General features: G+C 45.4%; 1 protein-coding gene across 1 annotated transcript in view; it reads right to left on the minus strand.

The window, feature by feature from the left end:
• Window positions 1-1,630: 1,630 nt before the first annotated feature.
• Window positions 1,631-15,005, minus strand: part of LOC136668221 (gamma-aminobutyric acid receptor subunit alpha-3-like) — a 152,592-nt gene continuing 139,217 nt past the window's right edge. The window contains exon 10 of the mRNA XM_066645592.1: window positions 1,631-2,996. Coding sequence (XP_066501689.1) covers window positions 2,646-2,996 — 351 coding nt within the window. The 3' untranslated portion in view covers window positions 1,631-2,645. The remainder of the gene's footprint in view (window positions 2,997-15,005) is intronic.

Consider the following 15,005-nt stretch of genomic DNA (forward strand, 5'->3'; position numbering starts at 1 on the left):
CATATTATCCTATATAAATATACTTATCGGGATATGGTTTCATGATTTTCTTTACACTATCGGTGTCAACGAACACTGAGATTATTTCAGACTAAGTCCGAACCCCTACCAGAGCTCACCTAGAGACAGCGGGGTACCTATAGACTCCAAATAAGGCTATTTGGAAGAGCACTATACAACATACTCAGACGCTAGGCCTCATACTAAGGTTATGACACTATAGCGCAACCGATGGTGATTAGACAGTAATGAGGAGATTGTCATGCATTAATCTACTATTAATACAGCGTGAGATGTGTGTATGGACAATCCTCAGAACTTTGATTCACATTCTAAACACTGAAAAACAAACACAAATCATCCAACAGAACTCTCTCGTGTCGATGACGATGTCGTGGGTTTAGACGCTATCTGTTAATAGCTATCGTGATGGCCCATGGCGACAATGAAATGATCAAGTTAATGTTTTTTTGCTTAATATAGCTTGCTGTCACATAAGTACATACGTTACGTAACTTTTTTTTGTGTGTGTTTTTTCAAATATTTTTCATCTAAAAAATGTCATTGTTTAAAATTCACATGTAAACCTGGCACTTTCTAAGAATTTAACGCAAAAGGTCATTAATGGTTTGGCACATTTTAGTAAATATCAACGTACGGAATGAGCTTAACGTTATCGTGTGGTGGAACACAGACACGGTCACAGTATTTGGCTGAAAGACTATGGACAAACAAACAAACAAAAGCCTATGTACGTCACGCTAAACTCTAAAAGGTTAAACTCCTAGTGGTGGTGCATTTTGGCCCTTTACGGTGACATGGCGGCACAGTAATTCACGTCTAGTTGCAAGACTTCTAGGTCGTGTCTAATGTTTCGCAAAGCAGGTACACACCGGTGTGATTTGTCGCTGCAAAAGTAAAACTGATCCACAAATACCTGGAATATATGTGATAACTAAGTAACTACATACGTAATACAAGGTGCATTCATGAAGATAAAGTAGCAGCGAAACAGAACCTAAACACAAATAAACCACTTAAAATCTCTAATAAACCTGTAATAAACCATACAAACTTCAGTGTGAAGTAATGGCATTCGTTTACTGGGTACCATTTTCCAATAAGACAAATATTTTAAATGAGTTCATTCGAAGATCAGGTGATAAACAGATTGGAAATCATTTATAATCAGTTATAACACAAGCTGAAATTCCCCTGTCAAATATCGTTATCCAGCGTTATTATAATGTCATTATCTTATTTACTAGACAGAATGCCTATAACATCTCATTTAAGATTTATAAGATTGTTATAACCAAGTTATAAGCATTATTAAAAGATTTGAATCTGTTAATGAGTGTAGTCTATTGCGGACTTAATTATATAATTATGTAAATTGGTTAGTAATAATTTATTATGTTTTTATGATCAAATTAATGACCAAATATAAAGCCTCATTGTGGAGTGACCGCACTCGGTGTAATTACTGTTCAACAACACGTGTATCATCATACTCACCTGATTTGTTTGCGATGTGTTATAATAGCTTATAAATGATTTATAAGGGTTAATAACCTAGTTAATAACAGTTCTTAAGTTAATCTTAAGCTCTTAATGTAGGTAGTCTTAATGTAATATGTTTAAAATGATTAATAAAGCCTTATTGTAGAGTGGTACCGCGTACTGTAATTTTTGGTACTGTTCCAAGCTTGAAACAAATCCTTAAACAAACAAAACAAACAAAACACACTGCAATTTACACACGAGCGCATCATGGCGTACTGCTATCATCTGCATGACGTGCCTTGTGTTTTTCTGACTTCAAACAGACGCCACAGGTGGTGTGTGTAAATGGGCATGTAAAGCAGGCTGGCCCAGTGCCTCGCCTGCATTAAATCAGCTCACATGGAAAGGCTCTCAGCAGAGTTCACGGCGAGCCACTGGGGTTCATTTCATGTGGACTGTTTTTTTTTCTTCCTTTCTTTTATTCTTTTACTAGGAAAAAGAAGAGGGTAAGCTTGAAGATGACGAGGATGGCTTGCGAGGACCGATTCATCTCAACAGGAGAAGGGATTGAGAAAGGCACACAGTTTCTTTACCTTTGAGCCTACTTGGGCTGTTAAAACAATAAGAGACATCAGACTGGAAGAAGAAATAAATAAGTTAAATCTATATACGCAGGGATGAGAAAAGCAATTCTGGATGATGTTGCTCTAGGTCAGCCGAGCCTCCAAGAGCAGACACTGGCGGTTATTAATGACACGCCTGCCGACGTTGCTGCTGAAGGCTATGGGCATTCGCCATGGCAACTGGTGACCAATGACGGCTTGGGTTTTTCTTGTCTGGCGACGTACGGTGTGGTGGTAAGAGCATGTAGCCTACTAGAGGAATGGGGTGGCATCTAGGAAACTGTTCAATGTTCTGCCATCGCTCTCAGCTGCTGAAGAAAAAGACAGATCTTACCATGCGACAGTCCTCTCCTACAACAAGAACAAAGAAACGAACGCAGGAAAACCTACAGTCGAGACCTACGTGAGGGTATAAAACCAGCCTAAGCCAATAAGTGATCACATGTATAATAAATAAACAAGAGCAAAAGAAAAGTGGCTACTCCACACTTGACCGGCGGTCCGTTTGCCTGGGGTTCATTTCTGGCCGTTGGACCTCGTCATGGACGGCTTCCTGTTGACGTAGGTGGCCCAGTAGGCCAGGTTGAAGATGAAGAAGAGCACGGGGAAGATGATGCGCGAGATCTTGTCCACTTTACTGACCCGGTTGTACGACTTCTTGCCGCCCTGCATGATGTACTCGCCGTCCATCCTGGAGAGGCGCACCTCTTTGACCGGCTGCGGGGCAGGAGGAGGGGCCTGGGTGGTGGTGGCGCTCTTGGAGATGGTGGTCAGCCCTGGGTCCTTCCCCGCGCTCATCGGGTATGTGGTGCCCACGATGTTGAAAGTGTTGTTGGCGTTCTTGGAGAAGGGCGTGGACTCACGCATCTGCGGAGGGGAGAATGGAAGGTCAATGGCAACAAATGAGCGAGAGCTTCGTAAACGATGAATAACACCACTCTCCACTAATCTACGGCACAGTTCTCCTACCTACTGGACAGAGAGTGTTTGACATGAACTTGAATGGAAGGAAATATTAACATTTAATATCTGCCTCTGTCTACATTTGTGAACGCACTAATAATAAGAAGTAATGATTTTGTTCTTTTGATCTTATGGCACTTGTTTAAAGGAGACAATCTGTGACCTGCTTTGGTCAAAATACCACAAGGATCAAACCCCACAGCAGCATTCTCCTCTGTCTAAACAGCCCTTATCAGAACGCACATGTTCCTTTAAATGATAATGAGCCGCTCGCTGTTCAACCCGACCCCTCGTGGTGTCTGTGTTGTTTCATTGAACCCCGTCTTTGTGCTTTCACATAAACGCGGGTCCAGCGCTGTGATTGGACAGACTCTGACGAGGGGGCGGGGCGATCCCAAATCAGCTCAAAATCAGACTGACTCCTTTTTAGCTTGTTTTCAAAGCTTACGCAGCCCATTAGAAGCTGACTGCGTGGTTTTATTTCAGAGTTTGTGGGGTTGCAGATGCCCAAATAAATGTGAAAATGCATGGAACGTATGATTTATAAATTTATTTGTATAATATCCCTGCTTTAAAACAGCAAACACCCATCAATAAGTGATAAAACCATCCAGCGTTTCCAAGACTAGGCTTCAGAAGTGAATAAATCCTCCAGAAACAATGGGGTCTCGGTCATCCATGCGAGACCTGAGAGACCACCAGGAGTGTAGGGCTTCGGTGTTTTTGACAGAAGGAGAAAATCTAACTCTTGCTTCAGATCTGAAAAATAAATAAATAAATGAATAACACCATCCCCAGTGTCTGAAGGAACACAACGAACGGCCTGTTTTCCTTTTCATTTTCTTTTGTCCGGGCTCCTTCTAGTATCTGTTCCTCACATGCAGCTCCGCTCGGAGCTAATCTCTCGTCGATGCTGCCATCCTCGCATTTTCAAAGGCGCTCTTACTGCGTATCTGTCTTCTATCTCACACTTAAGTCCCGTACGCAACAAACAGCTTGACACTCCAGTCAGGCCAATACCTGGGTACTGTCATGACTAGGGGCTGATAAGTCTGTCGTTGTTTTTTGTTGTTTTTTTACAGTACGCCCGTTGTCTGACTCATTGGCTGAGGCTCTGCTGAGAAAAACCTCCGAGCCAAGACAAAAGGCCAGGGTTTCTCCGTCTCCGCTCCAGTAAATGGCAAATCTCATCGAGCTTTTCTTCCCTCCCCTCCAACAAAATGTATATATATATCAAACGGAGCCAAACAGGTTCCTGAGGGCAATGTGGAGACTCATTACATACGAGCAGGTCAAGAGTTTACACTCAGTGAAAGAGAGAGAGAGAGGCTGGGGCTGTGGGGGGGATGTGGGGGGGGGGGGTGGGGGATGACCACCACAGGCTACAGAAAAGACTGCAGTTCACAGAGGGCTGAGGGCTTGTTATTTTCCAGTGCTGTGATACATCTGCTCGAGTCCTCAGTGGTGTGATGGGGCAGATGAGCCGGCTGGGAGTCAGGGGAGACGAGAGCGTGAGCCAGTGACTGAGCACGTCTACTGTCTGCACGTCTCGCCATGAGCAAAGGAGCCTGGGAACTGACATCTCACACATATACCAGCGGAGCAACCCCTAATTTGAGTTAAAGAGCAAACCCTACATCTACTGTTCTCCAAACTGGGTTCAAACTACATGTGAACAAGGTAGAAATGCTCCTGTTTTAGTGACATTCTCTGTGAAACTAACAGACTGTGGCTTACATCTAAAAAGCTGGTGTGGGTTAAAGTAACAGTAGGTCGAATTTTTACCTTAAAACTACAGCTTCAAAATCATTATGATGCACCACTGATGTGTAAAAGGGAGAATCGAACATATGTGTTTGCTTCCACAGGCTCAGCACTACAGAAACTGCACTAGGTAACATTTTGAGAAGGGTAGGACTCTCTCCGTCCCCACCCCTTGATTTATATATAGTCTCTATTTTGGTCTATATTTAGCTAACTACATCAGCTGTCCTTCACGTTGTTTACATTAGTGTGTGTTGTGCTGGTGTAGAGTGGATCAGACACAGCAGTGCTGCTGGAGTTTTTAAACCCTGTGTCCACTCTCTGTCCACTCTGTGAGACACTCCTCCCTCGTTGGTCCACCTTGTAGATGTAGAGTCAGAGACAGTAGCTCATCTGTCGCTGCACAGTGTGTGTCGCTCGTCCTCTAGTCCTTCATCAGTGACACAGGACGCTGTCGGCTGGATGTTTTTGGTCGGTGGACTGTTCTCAGTCCAGACACTGAGGGGTTTAAAAACTCCAGCAGCACTGCTGTGTCTGATCCACTCTACACCAGCACAACACACACTAACACACCACCACCACGTCAGTGGGTGCTTAGTAAGACATTAACATGACACTGTGTCTGAAATGGCTCTTTATTCACTATTCCTTATATCACTCAGTATACTGTGCTCTATAGGAACATTTGACACAGATGAATAAATGTATTGGATGTGTGTAGTGCACTGCAGAGGGAGGATGGAGTAACGCTTTGTGGTGTTTTGATGTCGCTCTTTAAGAGGTACTATGGCCCCCCACTGGACTGGTGGGATAATGCAGCTGTTTTCATACACATCTGGATAGGGACATTCTACAGAATAGTTCACCGTTTCCATGACTTCCCTTTAATAAAGTGCAGTTTTATTTAGTTTTACCTCCTGAGTGAAGGTATGTGTGTAACGAAAGAAGCTTCATAACTCCAGTGTCTAATCAAGTGTCCTCATGCCTGCATCCGTATGTCCACAGCGTTCGTATCTGTCCATTCTGTTTGAGGTGGAACCGGCCCAGCATCGCTGTCTAAAATGGCCGACGGCAGCTCTTGGCTTCACAGTGATGATCGGGCACTTCTTTAACTTCTCTGTAAGTTACGTTAATATCTTAAACATTAAACCTGACGCCATGCCCGACCTGAACAGAGAGGTGGGAGCAGTTTGGTGGAGTTTGGTGATGGATATTTGAAATATATTTGAGTGATAATTGAATCATAGCTACTGTTAGCATTTCACATCGTCAGCAGCGGCAGCCTTGTAGCCCCAGTTTGACACAGCTGATGCGTGATCACATAAAACATGTTAAGGCTGTTGGTTCAATCCCCGCTTCAGGCACTGGTCTTTCAAGGAGGGGAAGCTCAGTTTCAGCCTACATCATAAAATGTGTGGGTTTATTTATACGTAAATTCTACCCTCCGTTCCTTTTTAAGAAAATGGTCTGTGACCCTGTCGTACCAACAAGGCGTCTTTTCCAGGGACTTGACTAGTGTCCTCTCAATGACCAGCAGAGCTAGGCTTAAACGGCCTTGGCCCATGTGAAGTGTGTCCGCCTGTGAGTGCTTTGTGACGGTGGAGGGGCTCAGCAGCACCCGCTGGACAGAAACTGAGATAGAAGTCAGTCTCCAAACACAAGCAGCTACAATAAAACCCACCAGAAATAGAAGCTCGATTTGTTTGTTGTCGTTTTAACAAAGAAAATGCCGCTAAGAGGTTTAAGAAAGTCTCAGGTTCAACTCAGAACAGAATGAAAATTTAATGCTCCCACGGATCTTTACACCAAAGGATCGCTGATTTGCTCATTTCGCTGTCAATCAAAAAGGGATTCAGCCTCAGACAGATCATCCAATCATCATGCAGAAGCTGAGCGTCCGGGCCAGCCGAGGCCAGCCCACTGCCCCATAGACCCCCAGAGACGCTGAGCGTCCGATGGGCGGGGCAAAGCCCAGCATTTATCCAATGACTCGTCTCGTTTCGCTGCACTTCGCTGCTTCGCTATTGAACTCTGTGGACGCTCAGCGTTCTCACTGTTTAAAGCACTGTGAAGCTGCGGGAATGATTGAGAGGAAAGCCACGTCTTTACCAGTGATAAGAAGCTGATTCTGAACAAAAGTTGAGCGTGTTGTAGTGCATATTTATTCAATGACATGTACACAACAGTATATATTTGATCACTTATTTTTTTATATTTTAGGGGAAGCTGAGCTTCACTTGCAGTCTTAGAGCAATCGCCTCTGCTAAAAACTCATATCTCAGCACAGAGGAGATCAAAAGCCTATGAAACTGCAAACCCCACTGGAAATATTGAATTTGAATATTTGCACGATCGTGTTGAGGCCAAACTTGTCTGTATGAGTGGGAAAGTACATTGCCATTTTCGTTTTCATTTGGATATGACTATGATAGACTTGTTTCTGCATCACGGTGTAACGAGCCTCAGTGTATCATAACAACCACAGCATGTAGTCTGGCCCTACGTGAGAAGTATCCCACACCTGTCAAGTTGGCTATCCCCTGGCTGTGCAAAACATTTGCTGGGTGATATCAAGCGCCTGTCAACAGCAGAAGAAGCGCCTGCCTGGATGACAAGGCAGGAAGCAGCCCATTCCAGTAAATAAGCAGGGCTTCCTTACAACAAGGCAAGGGGGAACAAACACACATCAGCGGGAGCTATGATGGGCTGACAGCACCAGGGCAAGATGCCTAAAAGGCATCATAAGGCACCTGCGATAGGTAATGGACTCCATCCATCCACAGTGTGGGAGGTGAAAGAGGGGTCGAGGAGTTACTCTCCATCCATGAACCGAACAGGCGGAGGCATAATGGACAGTATGAAAAATAGATGCTGCGATATTTACTGCGATAGAGGGAGCGGGCGACATGATTTAATATGCAGAAGGGCTGTGAAGGTAGTAGCTCGCAAGGACCAAGTAAGGAACTAAATCTGGGTTTGTCATTTACACACACACACAAGGAAAAAAACAACATTAACATTGCTTTGCCTGCGTGCATGTGCACAACTGTTTGATCCCTGCATGTATTATCTGTAGTGAATGCTGACACCGAGCCCTGAAGAGATTCTTAGCTCCGCATTGTGTTCGTGACATTAAAAAAGCGAGCGGCTGACGAGGAAAAAACACATCCCAGAAACAATGCTGCGACGGCGCGGAACTCATCTGCGCAGACTGAAAGAAGCAGTAATGACTCCGGCACAAAAAAAGAAAAGAGCACTTGGAGAGAAAGTGCTGTGCTCATCGGTTTCCCTTAAATTCGAAAGGGGGTGGGAGGGGAGAGGGGTCGGCGGGAGGTGGGGGAGGTCATTCCAGTGCTTGGCCCCCTTATCTGACGCTGATATCTTTGGAGAAGGAGCTGACAGAGACGGTCGTGTGCTCCTCCCTTTTGTCCATCACGGGGCATCGATCCCTGCAGCACCAGTCTCTGTCAGCATTAGGGAGGGATCACTAGGAACAAGCGCCACGTGACCCGGCCCGTTTGGAGTGGGCTCCTTTTGAATCGAGTATTGGCAACATGAGCTCCCTAACCAGAGCCGGCTTGCGGGAATACTCTAGTAAGGATTTGTACTTGTCGGATCTAGCAAATGCCGGTGTTACACTTTCCGCTGCGGATTTTACCTCCTTTTTTTTTTAAACAATGCATAGGAAGTAGGCCAGGCTCGTGGAGTTAGATATAATCCAACTTCACTAGTGGAAAGCCTCAAAAATGCAAACAGAATTACATTAGAAAGTGATTGATTTGTACACAGTAGGCAGGGCTCCATTCAAAAATTAATATAAAACATTTAAAATAGCTTGGTGTTTGTAAAAGTTATTGTGGATGGGGTTTGTAATGTCAGTCAGTGCATTCATTGCGTAAAGCTCCGCCCTCCTTTATTCCCATGGCAACAGTAAACAGGGAACATGTACCACGCGCCTATTAAGAAGGATGTTTACGGTAGTGAGGAAACACTGTTCTCTCTGGTTGTTTACATTCAGAAGCCCCACGTCTATTAAAGTGGAACGGCTGTTGTTTGTAGGCGGCTGAAGTGTAACTCTAGTTTTGTAGCACTTTCCCTCTGCGTTTACTTTCATGAAGTTAGCGCTCTCCTGAATTTATAGTCAGTTCCACCTTAAGTAATGTAACTGTAACAGCAAAACTAAGTCAGTGTTACCCCCCTATGGAGCAGGAATAGAGCAACATCCTCATCTCGGTTGGTGCTTTTCAGCGTTTGGAGAGCTCTAGGTTGTCTAACCAACTCTAGATCCTTTTCTCTGCCGTTAGCAGAGAGAGAGAGAGAGAGTGAGAGAAAGCCTAGCATAATGGACCGAGACTCTTTTTTTTTCTGCCACTTTCCGACCCCAGGGCTTCTGTGCCTTCACCTGCGCAACTGCCCTACACCGCTATGAGTGTTTATGCTTGTGGTGGTGTGCATCGCTCTGAAATGACATCACCAACGCACTAAGGCTGAATCACAAATCACTCCCTCAACCCTATGTAGTACACAGTAGAGTGGTATAGAGGGGAGGGTGCTATTTGGAACAGAATGTAGTTTCAATGTGGTGCCAGGATGTCTTTTTTCTTTTTCCCCCAGAGCTGAACTGACCCCTCCTCACATTCACACTCACTACACTTCACACCTGCACCCTACCTGGTGTTTTCTTGCACACATTCTCATTATTATTTGCAGTGAAGCATTACATTTATGCCTCAGTAACTACTCAGTTCATGTTTGTTATACGTTACATATCTCTGCACATGTATCTTCCACTAGTATTTGTCGAAGTAGATGATGACAATTTCTGGAGTGTAGTGACTTGTTTTTGTTGCTTAACGTTGCACCATGGTCCTGGAGGAACCCTGCCTCGCTCCTCTGTGCTTGTACACGGCAGAAACGACAAAACCGCTCGGCTCGACTTGAGTGTACGTGTACGAACCGCGACATAAGTCTTCCTGCCACCCAGAGGCTATTTAATGAGCGCCCCAACCAGAGCCACTCTGCAGTGATACCAGTGTTACACCTTCAGCTGCAGATGATCTTCACTATGCAGAATAAATAGATCCTGGCGATCCAAGTTAGATGGCGCTGGCAGAAAGCCAACCCTGAGAATGAACAACACCAGAAGTTAGAGTAATATATGCGCAGAAACCAGAAAGTTTTGATAAGTGGACCCAACTCTCATAATAAATCTGCGCTTGACAATATTGGCTTCGACTTTTCCTGCTCCGCAGCGGCACGGGAAAGAGAAGCAATACCAAAGGGACTAAAGGAGTATTGAATGTGATTAGGTTCTGAAAACAATATTGCCTTGAAATACCAGTGAGCTCCTATTCTTGTTTTGACTTATTTAATCCCTACCACGACAAAGCGCAACCACTTCACATCTGACGGGCTGAGGATATAACCCTGTATAAATAATACTACAGTGTGTACACTTCGCAAAGGGACTTTCATTCATTCATTCATTCATTCATTTATTATCTGTAGCCCTTATCCAGTTCAGGGTCGCGGTGGGTCCAGAGCCTACCCAGAATCATTGGGCTCAAGGCGGGAATACACCCTGGAGGGGGCGCCAGTCCTTCACAGGGCAACACACACACATTCACTCACACACTCACACCTACGGACACTTTTGATTCGCCAATCCACCTACCAGCATGTGTTTTTGGACTGTGGGAGGAAACCGGAGCACCCAGAGGAAACCCACGCAGACACAGGGAGAACACACCACACTCCTCACAGACAGTCACCCGGAGGAAACCCACGCAGACACAGAGAGAACACACCACACTCCTCACAGACAGTCACCCGGAGGAAACCCACGCAGACACAGAGAGAACACACCACACTCCTCACAGATAGTCACCCGGAGAAAACCCACGCACACACAGAGAGAACACACCACACTCCTCACAGACAGTCACCCGGAGGAAACCCACGCAGACACAGAGAGAACACACCACACTCCTCACAGATAGTCACCCGGAGAAAACCCACGCACACACAGAGAGAACACACCACACTCCTCACAGACAGTCACCCGGAGGAAACCCACGCAGACACAGAGAGAACACACCACACTCCTCACAGATAGTCACCCGGAGAAAACCCACGCACACACAGAGAGAACACACCACACTCCTCACAGACAGTCACCCGGAGGAAACCCACGCAGACACAGAGAGAACACACCACACTCCTCACAGATAGTCACCCGGAGAAAACCCACGCACACACAGAGAGAACACACCACACTCCTCACAGACAGTCACCCGGAGGAAACCCACGCACACACAGAGAGAACACACCACACTCCTCACAGACAGTCACCCGGAGGAAACCCACGCAGACACAGGGAGAACACACCACACTCCTCACAGACAGTCACCCGGAGAAAACCCACGCACACACAGAGAGAACACACCACACTCCTCACAGACAGTCACCCGGAGGAAACCCACGCAGACACAGGGAGAACACACCACACTCCTCACAGACAGTCACCCGGAGGAAACCCACGCAGACACAGGGAGAACACACCACACTCCTCACAGACAGTCACCCGGAGGAAACCCACGCAGACACAGGGAGAACACACCACACTCCTCACAGACAGTCACCCGGAGGAAACCCACACAGACACAGGGAGAACACACCACACTCCTCACAGACAGTCACCCGGAGCGGGAATCGAACCCACAACAACCAGGCCCCTGGAGCTGTGTGACTGTGACACCTACCTGCTGCGCCACCGTGCCGCCCAAGGAACTTTCAAGTCTGCGTTTTTAATTATATCACAGTTAGCTCCGACCCTGCAGTGTGATTGGCTGGGGGATGTTCCAGGAGTGCTAACCTCGCATGATAAGCTCTTCTGGTATTACTCCGCAAAATTCACGTAACCTAGCAACAAAGCCAGCGCTAACAAGACAGCAGCAGGGTGCCTGAAGATTTCTCCTGCTTTCCCTCAGTCTGCGCTCTACAGGACTCCTCTCCTCACACTCCTCACTCTACTCTCAGCTGACTCCAGGTGGCGCTGCAGAGGTGTGGCTGGCGCTCGCGGCACAGTGTTTACATACTGCTCCTTTCACCTAAAACACAGCTGCCCACTGTGTGTATGTTACCACTGCAGCTCTTCATCCACATTTAGGGAATCACTACTGTAAAATGCAACTCTACGCAGCCTTCATTTCTTTAGTTTTCAAACACTGTATGGCTTCTGTATTTCAGAAAGGAGAGGAGGTGCTGGCAGTGCAGTACACACAGCTACTAAACCCTCGGTAATGGGCTACGGCAGCATTTGCCAAGAGGGTTGAAGTTTTAGCGTCGGGAAGTGCTCTGCCAACGTGTCGGGGAAAGCCAAGCTCATTAAAACCAAGTTCCAGCAGCTGAAATAGGTGTATTATGAGCTCGGTTAGAGGCTTAATTACATGTGCGATGGGCAGATTAACCACAGGTTGCAAAAGTGAAATGTGTGTTTGTTTACGAGTTCAATTTATATATAATGTATAAAAAAACAAAACAAAACAAAACAAAACGAGAACAAGGGAGGGGCCATCTTGGTTTACTTTGTATATATGTGTTTATTTTAACATAAATTTGGGAGTAGGCCCATCCCCAAACTCCTCCTCTCAGCCCTAAATATACCCTGTGAACTCATATCAGTGTCAGACAAACTCACTCCCACCTCCACCCTGTCTCCACCCCTTTGCTTGTTTTCACCTATCCACCAGGGGGCAGGCTTCAGGCCTCTACTCATCTCTGAACTTCTTCCCAAAAACATCGTTTCAGCCTTTACCACGGAAGCGGTCCGTACTAGCAGTCGTAGTAAAGTATTAGATGTCCCATATAATGCCTCATGAATACAGGAGTCACAGGATGTTTTACCAACAGAACGGTTCAGCAGCTCCAGGATGAAAGTTCTGGGTCCAGCTTTTAGTCCAAAGCGTTTACAGTAATGTACATTCAGCCTGAGGGAGTCAAACTCCCACCTTACATGGGTATTTAAACTGCTATGTTAGCCCCCCCAGTGTGTGTGTGTGTGTGTTATTCCACAGGGTACCGAGGGTATGCTGACAGCTACAGAGGATGTGTAATGCCACTGGGACTGAAATGCAGCGCTGCACCATTATGGCCCAGTGTGTGCAGCGCTAACTGTCAGGCAGCATGAATTAAACATGTTCTAAATCCCTCATCAAGGTAAACGCTGCCTCTCTCCGGCGCTAATGCTCCGCTCGGCTCCCCGACTGTCTCCCACACTATGACACACACAAGCACGGGCCCCGTCCGCCAAAAATAGGTTAAACATTAGCATAGACTCAAAAATGTAGATTACCATGCACCACACCACCACCACACACACACGCACACACACACACACACACACACACACACACACGATAACGTCTCTATTTCGTATTCCCCCAACAGTTCAACATCTCAAACACACGACTGGAAATCTTAGCTTTTTATTATTAATAACTTATTAATTAGTTCGGCTTCTGCTTCGCAAGGTTAATCATCAACTCGGGGACGTGGATAAAGCACCTAGTCCTGGGATGGGAACAACTAGAGAAGCCTGTCAAAAAAATAAATAAAAAATAATAAAAAATACAATTAATTAAAGCAACACTAAGTTGTATTTTGCACCTTAAAATTACAGCTTCAAAATAAATGTGACGCTTCACTGAGCTGTAATAAGGAGTACAGAGCCTCTGTTGTTGCGACTCCAAGCTCAGCACAGCAGAAACTGCGCTTTGTAACTATTGGATGAGGGTAGGAAACTTTTCAGCCATTTTATTTAGCAGTTTTCTTTCTTCTCCGTTCTCTTATTTCACAGTGTGTGGATCGGTAGTCTCCAACTTTCTTTCAAATTAATGTGGACATTCACCGAACAAGACACAGTCAAACTGACCCTGAAACCCAGGCGCTAGTGAAAGACCCTCTGCGTAACTCTCACATCATTAAGTAAGAGAAGCTGAGAGCAGGTCACATGGCGGCAGTGGTGTAAAAGTCAGAGTGCCCTGAGCTCTTTGCCCAAATAGACCCCGTAGGTTCTGGAAGGGACTAAGCACTGAAATGTAATTTGGTGGGTGAACTGTCAAGGACAGCAGCCTATAATCCACTGGAAAAATGAAGAAAACGTCCCTGATAACGCAAAGTCATCCTGAACGGCTCGGAGATGTCTCGCTGTGTTATGGATTTGCTGGTCCTTCTACAAAGTTATTTTTATTTATTTATTTATTTTATTGAGAAAAAGAGAGGAGGAGGAAAGCTTTCAAATACTGTTCATAACAAGTTGTTTATTGAGAACTGCAGTTCTGGAGTTTCCTGAGGAGTCTCAGCTGATTCTAAACAGATAAAAGTTCTGCAGGGAGCTGACAGTAGGGTGCCCTTGGATGGATTACTACTGTCTGGGTCTTAAATCTGAGACTAAACCTCACCTGACGTTTTTCTAAATATACGGGGTTCTAAGAATTATCATCTAATATCTACATAATCAGTTGATGCTGTAAAAGTCATATTTTATACACACACACACACACACACACATACACACACACACACACACACACACACACACACACAGATTAAGATTTAAAAAGCTATTTATCTGAGCTGTAAGTGTTTATTTGCTAAAAAAACAAACAACAAACAACACCCCCTCATTAGAATAAACCCAATCACATTCCTCCAGTGTGATCCTCTGTGTGTGAACGTGTTTAACTCTGTCCTCGTGGAGTGTGTATTATTTGAGGTGATGATCCAGGGCCTAGTTTTAGTGGTGAATTAATAATGATTTTAAATAAAGTGCTGTGGATTTAACAAATTCATGTAAATCAAGGAGAATCTGAACAAATCACTGTTCTTCAAACTCACTCTCACCCACTGCTTCATAGAGAAACATCGTCTTATATTTCTGATGTGTTTAATATTGTTATTAGTCTGTGTTTACTGTGATTATTCATTCATTCATTGTCTGTGACCCTTATCCAGTTCAGGGCGGCGGTGGGTCCGGAGCCTACCCAGAATCACTGAGCACCAGGCGGGAACACACCCCACACTTACACATACACGGCATATTAGGATTGTACCGCCCCCTCGTCTGAGTCCCTCCAATCAGGGCTCTGG

The sequence above is a fragment of the Hoplias malabaricus genome, chromosome 15, assembly GCF_029633855.1.
Source record: "Hoplias malabaricus isolate fHopMal1 chromosome 15, fHopMal1.hap1, whole genome shotgun sequence".
In the NCBI taxonomy this organism is placed as follows: domain Eukaryota; kingdom Metazoa; phylum Chordata; class Actinopteri; order Characiformes; family Erythrinidae; genus Hoplias; species Hoplias malabaricus.